We start from the raw sequence: 24542 nt of genomic DNA, 5'->3' as shown, positions 1-24542 counted from the left end.
ATTAATGAATGCATGTGTGTGTCGCACAGTATGTTTAGTTTTAAATAGACGGCAGAACCAAAGCAACACAGTGAGTTTTGTTGCTATACATGGCGAACACGTATGACTTCAGGGGTTTGTTGTTTGAAATGCACTCTCTGACCCTTCCAGCTACTACCTCTGTGTACTGTATATTTACCGTTGGTTCTTGACGGTGTTCACTGACATGCTACACATTACAGAGAGGTTATGTACAACACTAATATGATGAGATGAGGTAGACCTTAATCATATCAGTTCAAGTTTAACAATCTTATGAAGACTTTGGTAACACTTACTTTCATTATAAAAGTATTCATAATGTACATTGCAATGCTTTATATCTTTTCATAAATAATTGTAACTGAAGTTAAAATGCATTATAATATTTGAAGGCTTGTTTGTCATGTATTTTAATGCAATAACATTTCAGAAGGTGTAACAATGAATAGATAGAAGTATAAATAGAAATAGGAGATATAGAAGTATAATAATGTATTATAACTAGTTATAAGGTGCATTACAAGGCAAAATTAATGCATTAAAATACTTTTATAATGCATTACATATTGAGGCTTTAAATAAATAAATAAATAAATAAATATCAAACAGTTTAAAAGCTGACATTGTTTATTTTTTTATTTTTTTAATGCTAAAATATTTTCTACAATTCCAATTTAATGTACAGAGCATTGATTCCTCTGAAAAATGCCAACTAATTGTTGAGAACTGTCTTTTGAGCTTGATTGAAGAACTGCTGAATGAACTGATAGTAAAAGCAATTGTGGATTTGACTGATGGGGGAAAAGTAAGTTACTTTTGATGAGTAGCAAATCATTTCATTAAATGAAACTACTAGAAATGTTTATGATTTGTTGTTTATGACAATTAGCATAAATGAGTGTGATTATAAACCCAATAAGGCTGTAGAAGTGGACTAGTAAGTAGATGAGTTTTCCCGTTCGGCGTGATGACATTTAATGTTCCTGACAATCTCTGTAGTCCAATTTAGTCACTTGTCACCTTTTTCAAAACTAGTTTTTAAAACAAGCTTTAAAAAAAAGCACATGAAAATAGCTTATTTCAAGCTTATTTCAAGCATTTAACCAAACTCAAAAAAAAAAAAAAAAAATTTTATTAAATTAATTAAAATTAAAAATTTGGTGCACACCAAAAGCGAAGCGAATATTTGCATTGCATTACTCGGGGGATGTTTTTCGCATCACTCATGTGAATAATAACAAAAACAAAAAACATTTTTGATACATCTGGACATACAAATTCATGCAAATTTTCCACTGGAGTTAAAATTTTTCAACTTGTGCGGATGAAGTGTTCGTGGCAAACGCATTGCCCAATTTGCATCATTCGCATTGCGTTTCTTTGTATGTAATCTACTCGTGCAAATAAATAAAATAATAATAATTGGTGTGCAAATAATTGGTGTGCACACACCATAAGGATGATGGATCAGGAAGTGTTAAGATGCTCAATCGTCATCCCTGCAGCACTCTATTGGCTCAACTAATGGAGCTTTAGGCGGGATGTCCATTTTGTCCGATAAGTAACAAATAGGGGTACCATTTGAGGAACCTAATTAATAATTTTGCATTTGTCTAGCCCATGTTGTGACACAAGTACCAGAATCCTGTCTGTTCTTGAATGTGAGATGTTTAGCCCGGGATGTTGTTTGGGGTGGAGTAAACACACACGCACACTTGCTGATTTTTCACTGACCAAAGGCATAAACATACACACACACACTGTTTACAGTCCCACACACTGACAGGGCCAACATCAACACATGCGACCGCTCAAATGGGGGCCTGAAGACCCTAAACCCATCAGGGGCCCAAACAACACAGCCGAGAAGATGATTCACAGGCCACAAAAAAAGTAATGACCCACCCAAAAACACAAGAATATTTGTATATTTCTCTGATCAAAGCTTGCTTGCTCTTGTTTTGATCTGTGTCGTTTTCTGAGCCATATTTTGTGCTTACTAATGCCGTGAGCCTTTTAAGACACCATACTTTTGACCTCAGTGCTAATGCGCTGCCCAGTGTTATATTATTCACACACACGCATGTACTTGAGTCTCCAGGCAGTGAACGGTGGGACTCTGTAGGTGGAGGCAGGCTTAGGTGCCAGATGGTGAGTCTGACTGGCCAAAAAAACACTCCACTTCAGTGGCTTAAAGGAAGAAGAAACTTAGTGTCATCTTTTCCCACAAATAAAGGGTCAGGACTAGTGGTCGATCAAGATATATATATATATATATATATATATATATAGCCAAGCCGTACATATTGGCTGATAATTGCCATTTTTTAATTATCGACAATAGCCAATAAGTTTTTCTGTTTGAATAAGTGTCCAAAGCTTTTATTTTGACAGCACTAGGACTTTTATTCTGACAGCATTTAACAGTTCTGTGTAATAAAGTGCAGCACCATTCTAGAAGTATTTTTTTTTTTCCATTAATTTTTCTCATATGGCTTCAAAATGGTTTATTAGCCATGAACAAAACCAACCAGCTACTAGGTGAATTACAACATTACAAACTTTGATTTGAACCCAAAAAAAAACCTTTTGAAAATTGGCTTTAATGAGGGGATAAACTACAATCCCATAAAGCATTACAAATGACATAATCAAATTAAAAACAGTGGAGAAATATAAAAATATTCTTTGTGTCAGCACAAACGTGTGTATTAATAAATATAAACATAAATAATAATAAAAGTAAATAAATATATAAACTAATGCTGTGAAACGATTAATGGTGATTAATTGCATAAAAAATAAAAGTTTTTGTTTGCATAATATGTGTGTGTTCTGTGTATATTTATTATGTATACATAAATACACACACATACAGTATATTTTTTGAAAATATTTACATGTTTATATTTATATTCATATAATTTATATTATAAATAAATATATTTATTATATTGACAACCTATTTTTCTGAAATATATACATGCATGCATGCGTGTGTATATATATATATATATATATATATATATATATATATATATATATATATATATATATATATATATATATATATATATATATATATATATATATATTTTTTTTTTTTTTTTTTTTTATGCAACTAAAGTATTTTAAGAGCGTAGGAGATCATCTTGATTACATCTTTCGCTCTGCTTCATGGGAGTGGACGTTCCCTGCAGAGCTCTTTTGGAATGATTTGCTCACTGTGAACTGATTTTTGGAGATTATTTGCAGAATCATGGTTTTTCATCAGGAATTCTGCTGTTAAACATGATGATTCTTTAAAAAAAAATAGGTTGAAATAATGCTGTTAGCACTCTGAAGTGTGCATTTTACATAAAAACAGATGCACTCTGTTTATGAAGGGCTGTGCATAAGCAACAAACTTTACATTTTTAAAGTATGCTGCACTATAACCAGTTGGTCACTTTTGTTGCATATGCCTACTTCCAACTGCAACAGATGTTTTAATCAAATTATCAAATGCAGTTTGTCACAAGTTCATTTGACCGCTTAAATTAGTCAGAGAGAATGATGGGAACTTGTTTTATGTGGAAAATAGATTCAAAAATGAGCAAATGCTCTTCTACAGACCTGATTTCTGGATCAACACACCACTTAGACTATTTATTTATCAAAACAGTAAGGAGTCATTTTGAATTATTTGTGCACCACCTAATTAACATTCATGAGCCTTTGCTACTCATGACGTCAAAACCAGCATGTATGTGCAAATAAAAATAACTGTTCCTGTAGCTTAAATGGCAATGAGTGGTGCTAACAACACCCGAGGTTCCCAGGAGCACACATAGTGATTAGATACCTGGAATGAACTGTAAATAACGGCAGAGAGTGTGTGACTGTGAGTGTGAGTCAGACGGAAGACTGTATCCGGGGTGAGTTTGATCACAGAAAACAATTAGGTGTTAATGATTTAGATTTAAATGCTTAATAGGCGTATTGGTTGACACAAATTCCCAAGTCTCAATATGTGTTTATCAGTTTGAGTTTCAAATCGGGAAGTGGAGAACAGAGTTTCTGCACACATGCCCACAGATGCGTGTCGCAATTACAGCAGACTTTTTAAAAAGGGATGCAGTTAACCAGCTCTGTCAGCGTGTGGTTAAGGAGCATCGCGGTGATGGACACATTCTCAAAGCATGACTGACGGCTGGACGGGATGCCGAAACAGACACTCTCCATCTCTCGTGCTTGCTTGCTCTTCCTCTAGCTCCACTGGCTGGCATCACTTTTAGGCTAATTACTTTAGCAGCCAACACTGGAGGAGCTCTTGGACCAAACCCAAATGGGCCATCAGCACCAGAGCTGTGGATAGTTCAACTCCACACTCGCTCTGATGTACTGCATGCTCTCTCACACACACACACACACGCTTGCAAAGTCTTCTACTGCAGTTGGCCTCTTACAGAGGTCACAGAATTGAGTTATTGGATACATGATAAACAGAGATATGCCACTTCAGAACTGTTGAGATGTGCTCATTGTGATTATTACGAAGCCTTTTTAATGATGTAGAGGAACACAGTGAGACAAACTCATGCATACATGTGCATGGATATGTGGAAGTTTCTTCAATTGAAGGCACATTTTGGTTGAATTGTATATGTATTTATTTATTTTTGATTCGGTTTTATCCTCTCAGACACAGACTTTAAATCTGGAATATTAAAATCCAAATATATTATTAAAATTTTAAACAGTGTTCATCTGAACTGAGATCAATATAAACCTTTCCAAAATACACTACCAGCTAGAAGTAATTATTTTTCATGTTTTTGAAAGAAGTCTGCATTTATTTGAAAAAATTATATTGTGCAATAATTTTAGAATTTAACATTTTAAAATGTAATTTAGTCCTGTGATGAAAAGCTGTATTTTCAGCATCATTACTCCAGTCTTCAGTGTCACATGATCCTTCAGAAATCATTCTAATCTGCCGATTGGCTGCTCAAGAAACATTTCTTATTATTATTATCAATGCTGAAAACAGTTAATATTTTATGGAAACTGATATTTAGTTTTTTAGGAAATAAGAATCTTTTCAAATGTCTTTGTCATCAATTGAACGTGTCCTTTCTGAATAAATTTGAAAAAACTCCACCTTTTGAATGGTAGTGTATATAAACCATTTTAGATTAATCAAGTAATTGACAAGAAAATGCTAGCTATGAAACCTTAGCAAGGTTTAGAATGTCATTTCCACCACAGAATGTTATTAAACAACACATTTCAGATGTGATGAAAACAGCACTGTGGAAATGTTCATGACTTTGACACAAAATTACAAAATTCTCTAATGATATATGGTTGTCTGCTCTTGGTTGGTAGACAAATGAAAATAAAAAGTATGTTTTAAGAGAGTTTATTTAAGTTCGCAGGGCTAAAAATGGCCAGAAACACCCGTTGGCTATTTAGCACCTACACTGTGGGACCTCAGAGCTCGGCTTGTATGTTCAGAAATTAATTATATTAGACAAGCGCAAATATAGGTCATGTGGAATCTGCAATGCACACACTTTTGCTCTCTGTCCCTCTTCATCCACATCTCTCTTTAAAGAGAGATAGATCAATCAAAAATAAAATTCTGTCATGATCTGCTCACCATCATGACATTTCAGACCAGACCTCTATCTTTTTCTGGGTATCTTGTTCTTTTCGAATACATTACTTGAAATATAACTCGTCATTCTGTTATCTGAATATTAACATATGAGGAGGAGTGTTTATTAAACACGAATCCGATTTCAGGAGGAGATTACAAAGCAATATTGGAAAAAATAACACTCTGTTTTTTGTCGTAACGCTGAGTTTGATGTTGAAGGCATAGTAAAACTGATTACAGTGATATCTATGCATCATTACGCGCTGATGGGCCTCACAAATGGCTTCAGAATTCATTCTAAAGCAGTTTACATCCTATTACGACTTCATTACACAGGGCGCTTATTGCTTATGGATTGAATATTGATATCAAATGTCATTGTTCCCTCATCGTTTTGTGTTTCATCAGCCGTCCGGCCCGCTCATCTCACACACAAACACACATGTACACTCGCTCTCCGCTCGGCCTCAGGTGTTTGGGCACAGCCATTACTTTATCAGGCTGTTTTTTCCTGCTCATTCAAACGGCTCCCTGATGAACGGCGCCCCCGCGTTCTACAGAGAGAGATTTTAATTCGTATTATTATTAAAAGAATCACTCACTGCAATCTGTTGCAAAAACACCATCTGCTGGATCACTCGTAGGACCTCCGTTGCTTATTAGGCAGAATTAGACAATGATTTCCTCTCCTCTGCTTTGCATTCCTTCTCCCTCCTCTCTCAACTAATTCAACTTAAGTTGTTTTATGGCACTTCGCAACGAGCTTTTCTGCTGCATTTCATTCCAGTGATTAATTCCCAGATGTCATGTGTTTTGGGATGAGCTCGGAGTGATTGGCAGAGGGGTTAACTCTTTAACGGCCTGGGAAGAGATGGGATTTTGTGCAGGAGTTTTGTCTGTAGGTGTGGAGGCGGTCAGACTGCCGAGAACACGGGGTTCGAATCTGGACTGCGTCATATCCGAATCCCCGCCGCCCTTTCATTTACTCACTGTAATATCACTTAAAATACCCCCTACAAGTGTCCTCTTTAGCCATCTTAAGATGATTTTTTTTGCACATATTTAAAATATTAAATTAATATAATGTTGTTCCAACTTGTTGTTCTCCTAATTAAATAATAAAAAAAAAAATATTACAGTAATGTTGTCAAATTAAACAAGCTCAAAATTCAAACATTCAGACACAGTAAAGTAATGAGAAATTATGTCATGAAAATAATGTCACAATACAATAAATATTAATAGTCTTAAAAATAGCCTTTATTTTTATACTGATTGTAATCTCTATTTTATATATTTATTTATGCTCACACTACCGTTCAAAAGTTTTGGTGTTAGATTTTTTCTTTAAAATAAATTCATAGTTTTATTTTGAAAGGGTGCATTAAATTGATCAAATTGACATTACATTCTTGCAAAAAAATTTACTTTTTAAATAAATGCATCATTTTAAACTTTCTTTAAACTTTCAGATATTAGCATATCTGAATCATTTTTTGAAGAATCATTTGACACTGAAGACTGGAGTAATGAATGCTGAAAATATATTAAAATAAAAAATTAAAAACGTTATTTTAAATAGAAAAACACGCAAAAAAAATAGTACTATGTTTTTACTGTATTTTTGATCAAATAATGTTAAATCAAATAATATTTTTGATCAAATTATCTTTGATCAAATGATAGTCTGAACGTTGTAATATATTTGCATAGTATAAATCAAAAGTTTTATTTCATAAGAGCAAGAGAAGCCCTGGTTTTGGTTTCTACCCATGTATTCTCCAGTCTTGTCTCTGTGATTACATGTGGAGTTCTGGCTCTGTTTAGGGATCCAGACTCTCACTCCATCTCCCTCTCTATCTCTCTGCTGTCCTCAGGCGGCAGCGAGTCGTCCTGGGATAAAGAGAAACTCCAGTCCCCCCCCTCCTCCGGAGCCCAGCATGGTCTGGCTCACGCCGGTCTCTCCGCTCAGCACGGCCTGTCAGGGTCTCATCTCTCTTCCCTACAGCAGAGTCATCTCCTGGCTAACCGTGAGTCATTCATTCATCACATCCACTCATTCACTTGATCACCAGCTCCAGGTGTATTGATTCTGCTCAGACCGATTGAGCTACACGTCGTGTTAGTCATTCATTCTTGGGTTCAGTGCATACTGCCGTTCAAGCCGCACATTTAGACTGTTCTCCGAGTCAATGTATAGTGTATTCATAACTAGCAAGTGTTTTTTTTTTTTGAAACAGCTTTTCAAACACATTTTAATTCTGTCATGTGATATATTTTGAGTGAAACAGAGGAAAACATTGATTTTATCCACTGGGATTTGACTGGATTGTAAAATATTAGCTATGATATTTAATATTGTATTCCCTCACCTGCACATTCTTAGGTACATAACTATAAAAGAGAAGTTATTTGAAAAACTGAAAAAAGCATTTTTGTGACACTGAAACTTTCTGTTTTGTATAAAGTGCTATATAAATACATAAGTAAATAAATAATAATTTTTCTTGTTTAGCATAAAAACATCTGCACTGACTAATCTATCTTTAATAAATCAAAACATTTATTAAAGGTGAATTGTGGAATATATGTAAAAATAATGTTTTCGAACAGGTTTCCTGAATACGCCCCCCTCTATCATTGGTCAGACAGCCTGATAGTCATTGCCCCAACTTTATGCCATTGGTTGAGCCAGTGTTTCTGTGTCAGGCTGGTGTGATTGTTTTTATTGAATATTAATATCACCTTTAAAATAGAAAAAATAATCTGTATTCATAGTTTTCAGTCACGTGACTGGCGCAGAGACCTGGAGGGCAAAACATCCACAGAACTGCAGCACAGGTCGGTCAATTTTCCATCTGTTTCAAGCCACAAATATTTACATCACCTCTCAAAAGAAGAAAAACAAAGATATGTGAACAAACTGAAAGTCATACAGCACCTGCTGCAGAATGTTTTGTGCCCTTATGTCTTCAGACAGTGATATTAAAAGATCAAATTATATATACATTCTTGATGATGCATGTTATATACAGGCAAGCAGATGAGCCCAGAATACGAATGAAACTTTGTGCATCGCCTTCATGTTCTGGGTTCATCTGGTTGGCTGTACATAGTATGTTTTATTAATATGTGATCCTCCAATATTACTGCATTTTCTTTATGCTGGTTTTCTATGGGAAAAGGCTTAACATGCAAGTTAACATAGTATTTTTACATTACTGTCTTAGTTTTGCCCTCCAAGTGCAATACGAATGTGACGTTATGTGAAAACTATGAATTGATTTCATGTTGCCTTTAAACATAAAGTGAGGTAAACAGAAGTGATTAGTGCATCGCAGTTACAGTTTACCAACCAAGTTCCATATAAACAGTCTCTCCCTGTCTCTGTTGTGGTCTTTCAGGGCTGGACCTGCCGTTTATGATGATGCCCCACCCCCTGCTGCCTGTCAGTCTGCCGCCTGCCTCCGTTGCCATGGCGATGAACCAGATGAACCACCTGAACACCATCGCCAACATGGCCGCAGCTGCTCAGATGCACAGCCCCCTGTCCAGAGCAGGAGCGTCCGTCATCAAGGTAATACACGCAGCCACAAAGTTGAGACTTTAGCGGCCAAACGCAGAGAAGTCATTCATTAGGGCTCTAATGTGCACTCGGATCTCTCCGCTAGAGTCAGCTCATTTTCACCGCGTGCACAGCGCATCAGTCAGAGAACTGCAGATCCCCTCGGATTGGTGTCTCGCTCCGATGATACGTTCGGTACGAGCCGGTCTCGCTCTACGAGCCATTTAACACCTGGGAGAGAGCTGTATACCAAACCATCTTAATTTCTACAAGAGAGAGTTTGATTCGAAATACTCGGAGGAGGAATAACAGAATAAATGTTGTGTCGGGTCCGTGCGGAGAGCGTGTTAGGGAATATTAGATGCAGACTTTAAAGACAAACACTATCTGTTATCTTACTGCCATGTCCCCCCTGAGAGGAGAGTGTGAGAGTCAATTTACAGTTCGAGGAGGACACTTGTGTGTTTCTCTGAGATGCAGAAAGGCCCGAGGCGTACAGTACATACACATACACACACACACACACACACACCCCTTTACATAGAAATTCACTGCCACACACAAATGCACTTAAAATAGCAATAGCTTCCATCTGGGTACCACTATATAACATACAGAATTGGTTTGGTTGATACCTCTGGAGATTTAATGGACTTTTTAGTTATGCTTCATTTAAGAATCAACTTTGTCCCAGATGTTTCTCCTAAAATTCTTTTTGGAAATGAATAGACGCAATGAGGAAATTACTGTAGAGAATGAGTGAAAATTTTGTTTTGGAAGAATGTGATGAGAGAGTGTTGATTAAAATCTTAAAATCACTTATATTTCCATAACAGTGTTATTTTACTATCATTGATATGCTATTTATGTTGTTTTTAATATTTTGAATTAGATTTTATTTTTACATTGTCTGTTTTCACTATAGGTTTATAGTTTTAGTAATTTTGTTGTGTTTTTGTTATTTTTAAAATGTCTATATGATATTACTTTTTTTTTTGTTTATTAGTTATTGTAGTACTTCATCTTAAACCAAAACGAGAAATAAAACAAGCAAGTTTTTATATTTTATTTCAGTTAACATTTAATTTTTTTTTGTCAAGCAACAAAAAAGTTTTTTTATGGTTTTGGTTTTAGTTTTGTTCATTTAAAATGGCAGGCCTGTTTGAGTCATTTGTAAAGAAAATGTGAACTGAATATGTGTGTATGTGTGTCAGGAGTGTGTACAGGACAGTCCGTCTCCTGTTCCGTCTCTGGAGGAAACCCATCGTCCCGGATCACAGCCCTCTTCCCACCCCAGCAGTAGTGTGTCCAGCTCCCCAAACCCACACACACAGAGTCCTGAACGCCTGGGTCAGTACAAACACACAATACTATGTACATTTAGTTTAAATATGTCTAATACCCCTCATAGGCATATTGTTTTCTATAAAGCCAATTATAATGACTACAGACTAAGCCACTCACAAAAGAAAACTTTTTTGAATAACAAAACAAAGATCTTAGTTTTTACAAATGACAAAATATTCCCAATGGTAGGCAATTACATCACTTCTGGGACAACTATGAGGACGCATGCTTTCTCTTTATGTGTGCAGTTTTGAACCCAACCGATGGAGAACTGCCAGAACGAGACAGCGGCATCAATATGAAGAAAATCCTTAAAGAGAAAGGTTAGTTCCTCAACAGCACTCTAAAACACTGTCTACACCACATAAGTGCAGTCACATTTACGAAATTGTGTGTGCAAAAAAAGCTTAATTGTCAATAGTGTAGCAATGTATCAAGCACCTTTTTCTCGCACCTTTGTCAGTCAACGCAACAAATTTGTGAGGAAAAACCTCTGTGCGGGAATTTTTCATCTTTTTGCGAAATTCCCGATTGACTGAAATAACTGGAGTTCACCTGTGAAATTTTGCTATACAGCGGTAAATGAACACTGTATCCTAATCAGGTGTAATGCAAATTTCCATTGTCAAATAATATCTCTGTCCTCATTGAAAGTAAAAATGCGTTACAAAGCAATCCACAAATTTGTGCGTGAAATGTCTATGGACATTTTACTAACAAATCGTGATTCACCAATAACGTGTTTTTTTTTTTACTTAAATTTGATCTACATTTACAGAAAAATATCTCACTTTGGGTGGCCTTATAAAAATGTCAAAATGAAACTGAATACATAGGTATTTTATCTTAAATTCTTAAAGTTTCCTGTGCACATAAAAACAAATAATCCCACAATTATTATTTTGTTGTAGTAACAATACAGAAACCCATGTGGAAGACATACCACTCAGATGTGAGATGTAGAGCACATTTTAAACATCGTCTCAGGAACAATGTAGTAAACGCAGCCATCGGTTCAACGCTGTATTGACATCACGCATAACATTTTAATGCGGACTGATGCTCGTTAGTGAAATTTACACCCCGTTGGTTTAGACTGGCAGTATATCAGCGTCACAACACTTCTCTTTTAATTAATGACTTAATTAGGAGCTTAACTGAACATGTATGAAGTTCATATTTACGGCCTGTGTGAGTAGATGAGTGTAAGAGAGCTGTTAGAGAAGCTAAGTGCGTAATTCATCATTATAAGAAAATGTTTTTTTCGTTTTCTATGACGCAATGATACGCAGTTGCGTGTGTGAGAATCAGCGAATGTTGTGGTGTGTGTGGGCACCGTTTCTGGAGCGTAACTTGTGTGTGTTGGTACAGCAGGTGGCGGCCCCTAACGCACATCACACACTGGGCTGCTGGGAGGAGACGATGCAAAGATGCCCCGAGGCTCTCTTAAAGAGATTCAGTGTGCACCTGGCCTCCAACCATATTTTATTAATGCGTCTGGAAAAGAATCCACCCCAAACGCACACACACAAATGTGTGAACACCGCAAACCGCTCTTGTTTTTAAAAGTGCAGCATGCTGCATTTAATGCAGGGTTGAGAACAGAATGCAGGACCCAGGAAATTTAGGTCACTGACCACCAATGACTCTTACATTCACGTTCTTAATCTCTCCCGCTCATTCCAGGATAGTCCAAACTCACCGTCACACATCTTCAAACACGTATCAGTAGACTTCTGCGCTACTTTATCCAATCTGAGCGTCAGTTTAACCTACATACACACCCACACACACACACACAGCAGCGGGCCGCTCTGAACACCTGAGAGGATTGACTTAGTAAAGATTGGCCATGATTATATCAAATATGTCTGCTCTAGTTTACTTCTGCAATGTGCTGTCCAATTGTATTACATGGTGCTATGAATTCTCTTCTGTTCTTGTTAGTGTGTGTATATTCATTGACCAGTAATTCTTTCCACTTCATTTTGTGTCCTCCTTTTCCAAGTACCTATTAAACTTTATTTTTGCATATTTTTCTAAGGTATTAGAACCACATATTTGACCCAGAACGGATAGATGTTAAGCTCTCATATCAGAAAAGCTCATTTCTATATTTTCTGCAGAAAGTGTGAGTGATGTTTGCCTGAGCAAAACTTGCCACCACGATGCTTGGGTGTTCTGGGCGGTTGCCAGGATGTTGCTTATTGGCCTAATTCAAAAAAAGCCACCCCTAAGTCTCTATGATATTCTGGCCCCTACATATGGTTTGGGTCTATGGGATTTTTCACATTTTTAATTGCCTGACAGGTGAAAGTCTAATCACTCAGAAAATTGATAACACGTATGTCTTCAAAGAGCAGCATAATTTGCATAGATTCATTTATATTTGTAGAATAAATGGTTAGGGAATGATTTATAAAGTACAGTTTAATACCTAAAATTTAATGTTTACTGTAATATCCCTTTATTTTGGTAAAGTAAAAATAAAGAAAAAGTATGGTCACATTAGCAAAATTTTAGTGAGATCCATTGTCTATTGTCAACAGTGTAACAATCAGAGCTGGGTAGATTACTTACAAATTATAGTTAGTAACAGTCCATTGGATTACACATTTTAGGTAATATAATCGGACTACTTTTAGATTACTCAGATTACTTTTGACCCATCTCGTTTTTACATTGATTTAAATAGGGTGATCTGTACCATATATTATATTACGTCAAGGTTTCCCAAACTGGGTTTGTGAAGGAACTGCAGGGGGTTTATGAGTTTAATGAAAAGCTAATAACTAATTAAAAATCACAAAAATGTTAAATTAAAACAAATAATTTAAAAATGAATCAAAAAACACTTCATTGCTTCATTATTAAAATATTGATTTTAACAAAAAGATGACAAAAATATTGGTGAATTTGTGCATTTTAATGTGTTTGAAAGACAAACGCCTTCCAAAGTAATACATGGTAAAAATCAGAGACTAAGTGATAATTCAAATAAAAATGTATGTGTTCATCAGTAGTTGATGCCATGTTGTAAATCCTGTAATGACTGATATCTGTGTGAATGTCCACAGAACTGGAAGACTTACTGAATGTACATAAGCGGAAGGTTATTTTAGAAAGGAAAATTTTAAAGATGAAAAAGAGGAATTAGGGAAAATCAATAAATTTTGATTAAACTATTGCTAAATAATATGTCATCATAATCCATAAAAAAGTAACTGTAGTCTGATTAAGAGTAATTTAAAAAGTAATTTCATCTAAATTACAAGTAATTAATTTTGGAATCTGATTATGTAATCCAGATTACATGTAATCAGTTACTACCCAGCTCTAGTAACAATACAAACAAATCATTTTTAAACCAATCAGCTTTCTGTTTGTGAACACTTAAACCTGATATGAAATCCACGCAGACAAAACTTCCGCCTTCGTACAAAATTCCTGATCACATGGATTTTATTTCAAAGACTGGATTTCATCTGCAACCTCAAATCTAAAGTTAACAACCTAAAGTTAAAAAGATCAGAGACTCACAAATGTAGATTACTCGGGGCCCATTTTCCCGACTCCTCACGAAAAGGCCATTGAATTTTAAACACTGTTTGGCCTTTGTGTGTGTGTGTCGGTGATGATAAACAAAGTGACGTGGTGGTACGTGGTGATGAATGGTGAAGCCCGGGGCCAGGAGCACTGTGTTTCAGTGGGACTTTAGCGAGTGAACCCCCTCTCTAGCTCTCCATAAATCACTCGTTCTCTTTACCTCTCTTCCTCTCTTTCACTCAGGGCTGGTTGAATGCCAACAGGAGCTGCTCTCACTGCAGGCAGGGTCTCTCCTTTCTTCCATTAAAGAGCAAAAGGAAATTCTGATATTATTCTGTGTGGTTTTGGTTCATGTGCGAAGCATTTAGCACACACTAACATTAATCTTACAATCAGGCCACTGACTCTCGCATGCCTTTGAGAAAAGTGTGACCAAGCCATGCAGTGGGTATGCAGAAGATTTCGTTTAGTTAAATAGTAAAACGGAATGCTTTTCCACACATCAGTGACATTAGATATGGCCTATTATTACGGTTAACTGAATCCCAAATTATTTTGCGAGCAGAAACCAAGTGACCAACTTTACATGAATATATGGGTGTTTTCCAGAAAAGAGAGACTAATGTTTTTTAGGAGGGCAATTTACAGCCATTAAAACTTTAAGGTCCAGTTCTCGCTATTAACAAACCATTAACTACGACTTTTGCCTCAAACTCATAATTAATAGTTAGTAAGGTAGTTGTTAAGTTTAGATATTGGGTTGGATTAGGGATGTAGAATCTGGTCATGCAGAATATGTGCTTCCTAAGTACTAATAAACAGTCAGTATGTTAATAATAGGCATGCTAATAAGCAACTAGTTAATAGTGAGGATTGGTCCCTATACTAAAGTGTTACCGGATGTTTCATTTACACCTTGATTAGGATGAAATATACATCCATAATCTGGATGTCTGATTTAACAGACTTGACAATACCAGTGTGTTTCTCTTTGGCTTTTGTGTCAGAAATCACTTCATTGTACACATAAAGTCTAGTCCAGAGTCTATATGTGTTGTATGATAGTGTGCTAATGTATTTGGCTTGAGCTGATGTGAAGCACTTTGGCTATAGAAGCACTTAGTGTACGTTTGAGTGTACGAGAAGAAGCATGGGTAGGCCGAGACTTGCGCTCTGTAATTGCTCTGTCCAGTTTTCCACTGAGTAGATACGTAGCATCTGGTTACAATCAATGTTTCCCTCCGCTATTATGAAATTAGCTGCGCGGAAATGATTTGAAATGGCCTGTAATGATTTCTGATAGAAATGTGCGCCATTGTTTCGCCCTTTGAGATAAGCGTGCTGGTAAATAAGTCACAACAAACGAAACGATCGCTTTACCTCGTTCCAAGTCAGGGATCAGGCCTCAAACGGCAAGTGCTTGGCTTTTCGAGCCTCGTATTTTTAATCTTCATTTTTGTTTGTTTATTCGCAAGCTCCTCCTTCAGATATGTGCAAAGGGGACCATCCATGGGCTTTGAAGACCCTTTTTGATCATTAGGTTGATTGCTGTTCTAAGCGCGTTTGTGATGGTTTAATTAAACCAAGACCCTTTGCGGGCCCCCAGCGGCCCTCGAGAGCTCTCCGGCTGGAGGGTTTGAGGGTCTGCTCGCGGCACACAGCGTTTCTTCTTTGTGTTAATGACGAGGAACAGATATTAGGCGAGAAAAATCAATGACATGTTGGAAAGAAAAAGTAAACTGTTACAGTTAGCAATTTGGGGCAAGGTTAGCACGGTTGAAAGTCACCCCACAAAAGCGACATTTTTGGACGAGAACACAAGTGATAAATGATGTGCGCTCTATCTCCTCCTCTCTCCCGCGCACACACACACAGATGAAGGCAGAGAGGAGGAGAAGGGTGAGGACAGGTGCTTGTGTTCTGCTCTGGTTCTGAGGGAAGAGTTGGAACAGGTTTTTGTCTCTCAGGCTTGCGCACTCTCCTGTGCGGTGTCACTATCGCATCCGAAGTAAAGTTGCCCCAAGGCAGACAGAGACAGTCGTTCCGATAAAAGAAAACAATACAAGAGCCAGAATTAAATAATGCCAATTACCAGTTTACAGAGAAAACAAAGCCATGAACATATAGACATGTACAGGTCTAACTCTACATCATATACATACAAATTTGTCCTTTAGTTTATTGTGAGTTCTAATCAAATTGCCCTTTTAACCACTTAGCATTATGCTAAGCTATAGGCTAAACTGTTAGCTTGCTAACCAAAGGCTACCTGAAAAAAAGTAGCTGCATCTGAAATTGCATACAGTTTAGTAGGTACTACATTTGAATAAGACCTTTAAAAAGTACGTTCAGTATTTAAGTATGTAAAAAGTACACAATCGTGTACAGCCTTGCAAAGTAAAATTAACTTCTTCTAACATAGCTAGATTCTAATGCTAGTCGTTGGCGACTGGTATCAGAGGAAGAGGACATTCTCATTGTAGATAACATTGTACTGTGAAAAAAAAAATAATAATAAATAAAATAATAGTATACAGCCCTGAGAGCAAGATTTGAGTACCAGAAGCTACTTTATATGCTAGCATACTTGTAAAAGTTGACAGAATCAACCTTTATACAGATATACATATGTGACCCTGGACCACAAAACCAGTCTTAAGTTGCTGGGATATATTTGTAGCAATAGCCAAAAATACACTGTATAGCTATGTTCACACTTGGCGTCTTTTTGAAGCTGCCAGCGTCTGTTTTACATTATAATCCTATGGAGTAAACCATGTTTTCAAAAAAGTCCTGAGCGCTTTTTAAAACGCCACCGCCGGCGTCTTTTTCTGCAGCTCAGAGCGTCTTTTCAAGTTGAAAAAAGTTTAACTTTTCTGAAAAATACGCCCTACGTCAAGCGCCTTTTTGACAGCTGACCAATGGCAAGCGAGTGGCGAGTCGTTTCCATAACAACAAAAATAACAAGAAAAAAGGAGAAGTACTAGTTTCGGAGCACAAGGAACAGTATGAAACCGTGCATCATCCAACCGGAGGTCCTGGACTAAATTGTTGGAAGCAGCATACAGTTTCCTTCCCCGTATAATGTCGCGCTCCCACAAACGTCGTTGTGAACCGACACCCTCCCCATTAACTTCAAAAGCAGACGTTTCTGCAGCACACATCGCTAGCTTCCATTGCCGCTGTTGCTATGGAAACAAAAGACGCTCTGCTATTTGTAACAGACGCTGCCAGCTTTTTTTTTCATTAAAAAAGCGCTCTCGTCAACTTTTTCTAGTCAAAAAAGACGCCAAGTGTGAACACGGCCTATGGGAGTATAAAATTATAGATTTTCCTTTTATGGCAAAAATCATTAGTATATTAAGTTAAGATCATATTCCATGAAGATATTTTGTAAATTTGCTACTGTAAATATATTAAAACGTCGTTTTTTTATTAGTAATATGCATTGCTAAGAACTTCATTTGGACAACTTTAAAGGCGATTTTCTCAATATTTAGATTTTTTTGCACCCTCAGATTCCAGATTTTCAAATAGTTGTATCTCTGCCAAATATACCAACCATACATCAATGGAAAGCTTATTCATTCATCTTATGTACAGATTATGTATAAATCTTAATTTTGAAAAATTGACACTTAAGACTGGTTTTGTGGTCCATGGTCACATATAGCATTTACATATGCAACCCAAGCCTTACAAAAAATAACCATGGTTTTACTACAAATAAAACCAAAAAAACTATGGTTACTATAGTTGAACCATGGTAACCACAAATTAACCCTGGTTTTGCTAGTCTAACCATTTGTAGTACAACTGTGGTTATACAAATGGTAATCAATATGCCAAAAAACCATGGTTACTACATTTTTACTACAATAAAACCATGGTTCATTTTCATAAAAGCTAAAGGCCTTTTCCTTTCATGTGGTGTTTCAAGTCATATTCTGATCTTTCTGTAAAAACAGAGAAAGTTACAAATGAGTTCACATTTCTAAATAAAGAAAATGAAAGAACTTCGGACTGTATGAGAGAAACTTTCTCGGGCTCTCTTCATCATCCCTTGAGACGCGTTCATCTCGCAGGTCCATTCTTCCTGTGCGCAGGTTAAGGGCTGCGGTGTTGACCTAGTATTCCTCTCATTTAATATTCCACCTACCGCTCTTCACACGCTAATTGGGGGAGAAGGAAGCACTCATTAAGGCTCATTTCATGTACACATATTCATTAGGCGCAGGGCTGGAGTGTCAGGAAAATGCAGCCTGGCCTCTTTTCTAGTTTGTTTACTTTCCTGTTTATTTGCAGGTGTATTTGTTCGTTTAAATTGCCCTTTCCTGTAGTCTCCTGAAAACATAAGTGAGAACGCGGCCAAATTAGTTCTGTTTGTTCTTAGTCTACGTCGTTCTTTAAAAAGGAGTTTTACATTTGGTGAAAGTTCGAACATGTCGGTGCCTGTGGATCTTAAAATCCTGATGGTTTTGTTGCCACCGTGGCCTAGTGATTTGTGACCCATTGAGCCATAGTGCTTACTTGGGAGACAGAGGTTTGAGTCAAGTTCATATTATTTCCTTAAACGTCATCTCCTTTCTCTTATACCCATTGATCAAAATGAGAAAAACTGGCCAAAAACTGAAAAATGGATTTATTTGAATTTTCTAGTTCTCCAATTCGCTGTATTGTTTCCTGCTAGTTGGCGTTCCTACTATACTTGAAAAACACTGTACTTTTCCAGTTTCAGAATATTCAAGCCAAACAGGGCAAAGATCAATGCAGTGCCACTTTTATAGCTCTCACTGCGCCAACTATTCTTTCATTTTACATTCCCAGCATCCTCTATCTTCCCGAGCAGCCCAGACGTGTTCTGCGGTCCAGCCTGCATATGGCTGTTAAAATGTAATATACACTAATACCCCCTCATTCACTTCCTCCTCCAACCTATTACTGCTAGGGTTTTATTGTCCTGCTTTCATCTTTTTTTGTGTATACGTATGTATCGTGGGGGTTAACTAACGAACATTGGTCCTTTGCTTTGGTTGAGCTCATTAAGTGCTTTGTGCATTTCCTTTTGGGGGCCTGGTTTTAATGTAGCTTGTTATTCTGCGCTCTAGTGAATCAGGGGCCCCGTGGACCTCAAGTTTTGGAAGTGTAACCCCTGAGAATTATTTGAAGTTGAAGAACGAAATTAAGAGGTGATAGGGAGTGACTCGTGCGCTGTATCGCTTTCATTGACTTCCATTTACTGTGCCGGTAATATAGCTTGTGGTTTAGTGGTAGGAAGTTTTTGTGCTTTGTTGAATTTGTGTTATAGCATGTCAAACCAGACTTGTACATTCTTGAAGATGTGAAAATGTGAATGTTGCATAGGCTGCCACAAAGCTAAAGTGTTGTGAAGTGTGTATTTATGCAGTAGCTAGTGATTCAGGCGGTTACTTACTGGTCTACTTAGCAAAAAAAGTTTTATTTTTCCATTGTCAATAGCATAGAGATGTATGAAGGATGGCTCACACAGACGCTTTCTGTTGAACAGCATGTCCAACTTTAGACATGTGAAACTCCCAATTTGTGTGGATTCTTGTTGGAATGACTGGATTTCGCCCGCAAAATTTCGCCAAGCATCTGCAAATGTGACCGCACCTTTACTGTTATAAACAATACAGTAGGTTCACTATGAAACCCTCTATTTTCATATAAATTGCATGGTAGATTGGTAGATTGAGGACTGCCCAGTAACAAACGTCTGTGTGTTTGTGAATCTGTGGGGTTGTTCATCTAGGAGTTTCTTCCGTCGTGTTACTCCTCTGTGAGTTGGTTCTGATTGGACTGTGTCTCACAGCTATAAATACCACCCAGGCGTTTGGATCCCCATGCTTTAGGGCTCCCCCGGCGCCTCCTGTCAAACACTGCCATCTTGTTGGGAATAAATGTCTAACTGGCAGAGGGGCGATCTGTCTCTCTCAAGCTTTTTTCTCTAGCGGGCTAACGCTCCATCAGAGTCTGTGTGGCATCAGCTTCGGCGGGAAGGTCTGATCTCCTCTCGTTTTCCCTCAGTTTTTACTTTTGGTTATTTCTCCTGCATTTTCCTCCCCATCCCGATTTCTCTTAATTACGAATACAAACTCCTCTAACCACTGCCTTCCAATATTTTTTCCAGAGACACAAAGTGTTCAGAACAAGTGTTGTGTGCTCTCTCAACCTTTGTGATGTTTAGTAAAAGCTGACAAATGAGACAAGTGAATCTCACCTGTTCATAGGTCAAAACAATGTCGTATTTAATCCAAAAATGAATAGAAACCGAGAAAATGAAGCATATTTTAGGACCATTAAGACAATTTGGATTCTAACATTATTTTCATGACTGTTAAATATTTCACTCAAATGCTAATTATAATAGTTATAATAGTTATAATAATTTTTATTATTTATTTATGTATGGTGTCAAATTAAAAACAAAAAGGTCAAATAAATGTAAAATAATGTAAATAATGTTTTAAATAAAACCCTAAAGCATTTATACATCATATTAGCATGTAAAAAAAAAACATTGCTTTACATTTATTATTCTAAAATTTGCACTTACATGCATACTTAATTACATTGATCACATGAGAACTTTGAGTAATGGGATTCACAATAATAATAATGATAATAATAAAATCATCCAGACATTTTACAGTAATAAAAATGTAGGAGAAAATATGCTTAATTGCCATTATATTAACATCATTACACGGTCTTAAATGATACTAAAAGGCTTGTTTTGATTTAAAAAAATATCTTCTTGGTGGAAAATGACCTTGAGACACCTAAACAGTCCTCATCCTGACCTGATTTAATCTAAACAAAGTCAGCATCTAGAACTTTTTGCTCAGACTGCAGCATTATATACGCACTTGTCATTAATTTCTTCTTTCATGACATTATTAATATAGTGCTAAAAGAGGACCTCGCAGTTCAAAACAACCTCAAATAATTAGCTGTTGCCCATCTCTTAACATTTACTCTGGCAATTATGGTGATTAGTTGTGTGCCTTGATCTTCATATGTAAATCTTTGTGTAAACAAACCTATATTAGTGTGGGTGCGATCATGTACACGTACCTGACAAAAACACTGTGCTGTAGACGCTCACTAAATTACCCCCTAATTGGATCCCTTTGAATATTCAAGAGACGTCCCCTCCGACACATGTACAAAATAAAAACTAACAAATATGTGGGGGCAAGAAAAGCACATTGGGGTTAAAGGCGCTGAGGGAGATAGCCTTCTTTCTCTCGTTCCTGTCCCTGGCATCTGTTCATCCATATGGAACGGGGGGCAGAATCTACCGTCTCTGGGAAGGCTGACATTATGTCAAGCAACTCGCTGAGAGAAAAGCATCTTTTGAAGAAAAGTTGGAGGAAGAGACATGAGGAGAAAGCATTTACAAATTTGATGAGGTTCTCATAGATTCGAGAACACTTTACCTGGATAAGGCTAGTCAAAGCACTAACTACATTTTAAAAGAATTGCAGTATCCAGTTACCAATTGGAAATGTATTGTTTATTTAATTTTAATGATATATTAATATTTTAATAATTAAAATTAGAAAAAAGAGCTTTCCAACTGTTTTAAATCTCAAAACAATGCTTTGCCCCATTTCTTTCTTTTTTTTGTTGCTTTTCTCTGGTGGCCACGGTGGTGCTTGAGTTTCTTTGTTTGCAACCGGCAAGAAAGCTTTTTCTAGAAACTTCATATTGTCTTTATTTTTAGTGGACAGCAAATAAAAGGTCTGATAAATGAATTATTGATTGCAATGGTCAGTTAAAAGAAAAAAAGCACTTCCCTTCTTTTTGTTAGTTTATTTATTTATCTGTTTGTTCACTTTGTACTCTCGGCTGGTGCCGTTTTGTAGGGTTGAGTGGATGGATGTGTTTTGTTCCGTGGGTCAGAGGTGTTTTTTTTGTTTCAGTACTTGCATCTTGTAAAAATGTTTACATTTGCAAAAAACGATTCAGTATTGTCTTCTGCCTAGAACCAAAAAGACATTTTTATCAAACAAGCATACACACAATATGTACAAACAAACAGATCCCATTGTGCTTGGCCTAACACACACACGCACGCACACACTCTCACGGTATCATTACTCGTGCACATTACAGTGAGAGGAGACAGAACGGGGGCACTTTGTAAATGTCATGGGCCGAGGGCTCTTCCACCCTCTTTGCTGGATGGAATAAAATGAATTGAAGTGAACACTATCAGCAGCCGCAGCAAGATAAATCTGTCGTTTAAAAGGGACTTGCAATTAGGTGTGCAGGGGCCAGCAGGAGGGCAGGGCTTTCAAGAGCCTGCTGCCATTAACCTCCTTTCTACTGCCGCATTGACCTGGGAAGTGTAGTTTTTAGTTCCCCAAGCCTGAATTTGCATCATCCGCTCACCAAAAAGAACTACAAAGAGGTTGATGCTAATATTTGACCTGTTCGTGAAACGGTGTTGAAAGCCCGATTTGCTTCTGTAAAGTGACATTTCTGCGTAAAACAGAATGATTCATTTAGGTGACTTGAATCTTTTGAATCAATTCAAGATTTGTTTGCTGATTCGTTCTGCAAGTTATGCCAGTAGGTGGTCACGATTGACTTAAATGTCTGTGTATTACAAATGAGTCACTGAATCGTCCATTTGTTAAAAAAAAATTCTACCGTCTATTGAGTCTCATTGTATTTGTATAGTGTTTTTCACAAAACACATCGTTTCAAAGCAGCTTTACATAAAATCATGTTAATGTTTATAGCACCTCATCTCTTTATTCCTTACGGTTTTGTTTAGCAGATTAGAGTGGGGCGAGGCGACACAAAAACTATTTGAGATATAGTATACAGTTGAGATATAGTATATTGATTTATGTAAGTTACTGTATGTATGTGGGTAAAGCTGGATATAGAGCTGGGCAATACTAGTATTATATACATAAATAGGTTTGCTACTGTATATAGTATATGTATGCGGATAAATTTGTATATAATATATGCAATTGTATATAGAGAGCTGTGCGATAATACATTTTACAATGATATAAACAATCACGTAGCTGAGATTTGCCATATAGTATATTGCTTTGCATCTATTGAATGCAAGCAAAGTTGGATGTACTATATATTACACATAGAAAGTGGGCAAAGCAGGTTTCAATAAAGTATAAATCAGATATTTTAACACATTAATAATTCATGCACTTCTTTCTCTCCTTGTTGTGAATGAAACTCTTATGATGAGTTGATCAGTCAGACTGAAAATCATTAGTTTGAAATGACAGATTTGTTCAGGAACAAAATAGACAATATACTGAAGCAAATTTTGAAACTAAAGCCATTTTAGCGGTGAAGAAGCTATGTTTTAGTGAAAGATTATGAAGACATTTTTCTTCGGAATAATGTGCAGTGATGAACCGTACACAATAAGACAGAAACATGCTATCAAAACATTCATGTTAAATGTAGGAAACCGACGCACAGCCCCTCGTGTGTTTTTAAACATTTCTGCGGTCTTCACCTCCAGCTTTATCTCACAGTTCACCTCACACCTCTCTCTCCAGCGTCCCCTTCCGCTCACCCCTTTTCTCACCCTATCCTTCTTACTCTCGCGCGTTTTCCTCTTCACACTCTATCTGTGTGACCTTCATCTGCTCGCCACTTTCAGCCGGCACCAAAAACTTAATCACACACTGTCAACCTGTAAGGAGAGGAGGAGGAGGGCGAATCCTTCCCCTCTTTCTCTCGGCTCCTCTCTTCTTTAATGCCCTTTGCGGTGGCGAGGAAAGAAGGGGGAAAATTTATGGCTGGTGGGACAGGTGGGGTATGAACAATGGGCAGAAAACAGTGCAGGGTTATCTGGTGGGGCGCGGGAGAGCGCGCGGCGGGGAAATCGATGTGACCCGTGATACACTGTCATCACAATTCCCACCCCAGCCGTCCTATTTGTCTTGCGTAGGGAGCCCTGGACGGGCCGTGTCAACGTGCGTGGAGAGAGGCCCCGGCCAGATTAGCCGGGGTGAATCATGACCGCTCGCGCTCTTTCTTATTCAGCCCCAGTTCTATCTGTTATTGCTGCTGCAGTGGGGCTAGAGTTTGCGGCCTGGCACTGTGGGTGGGAGGGGTTGCCTGTGGGGATTGTGGGTAAAATATGGATTGTGTGTGTGAAAGTAAGAGATTAACTGCTATACGGAGGTTTGGACACGGCAGCTTTCTGTTTCTCTTGTTTTATCTTCTCCCCGCTGAGTGATATTCACGTTTACTGTTTCTGGGTGTACGGTAAACCCTCGCTTTGATTATAGCCTCGCTTTTGATTTTCATCCTCTGTGAAACAAATTTGTAGGCTGTATGAAACTCACTTAAGGGTGAAGGGTTTAATTTTTTGGAAATTACTTTATTCTATTTTTT

At 37.2% G+C, this 24542-nt stretch overlaps 1 protein-coding gene across 3 annotated transcripts in view; it reads left to right on the top strand.

The window, feature by feature from the left end:
- dacha (dachshund a) overlaps positions 1-24542 on the top strand; it is a 147950-nt gene that overhangs the window by 107916 nt on the left and 15492 nt on the right. Inside the window, exons 4-8 of one of the 3 annotated variants that reach the window (XM_058759063.1) lie at positions 7543-7695; positions 8444-8506; positions 9070-9242; positions 10445-10580; positions 10826-10900. In XM_058759063.1, coding sequence (XP_058615046.1) covers positions 7543-7695; positions 8444-8506; positions 9070-9242; positions 10445-10580; positions 10826-10900 — 600 coding nt within the window. The remainder of the gene's footprint in view (positions 1-7542; positions 7696-8443; positions 8507-9069; positions 9243-10444; positions 10581-10825; positions 10901-24542) is intronic. The other 2 variants (XM_058759064.1, XM_058759065.1) reach the window with 2 other exon arrangements.

This window comes from Onychostoma macrolepis, chromosome 21 (genome assembly GCF_012432095.1).
Source record: "Onychostoma macrolepis isolate SWU-2019 chromosome 21, ASM1243209v1, whole genome shotgun sequence".
Classification (NCBI taxonomy): domain Eukaryota; kingdom Metazoa; phylum Chordata; class Actinopteri; order Cypriniformes; family Cyprinidae; genus Onychostoma; species Onychostoma macrolepis.
This window is presented reverse-complemented; position numbering and strand designations above follow the sequence as displayed.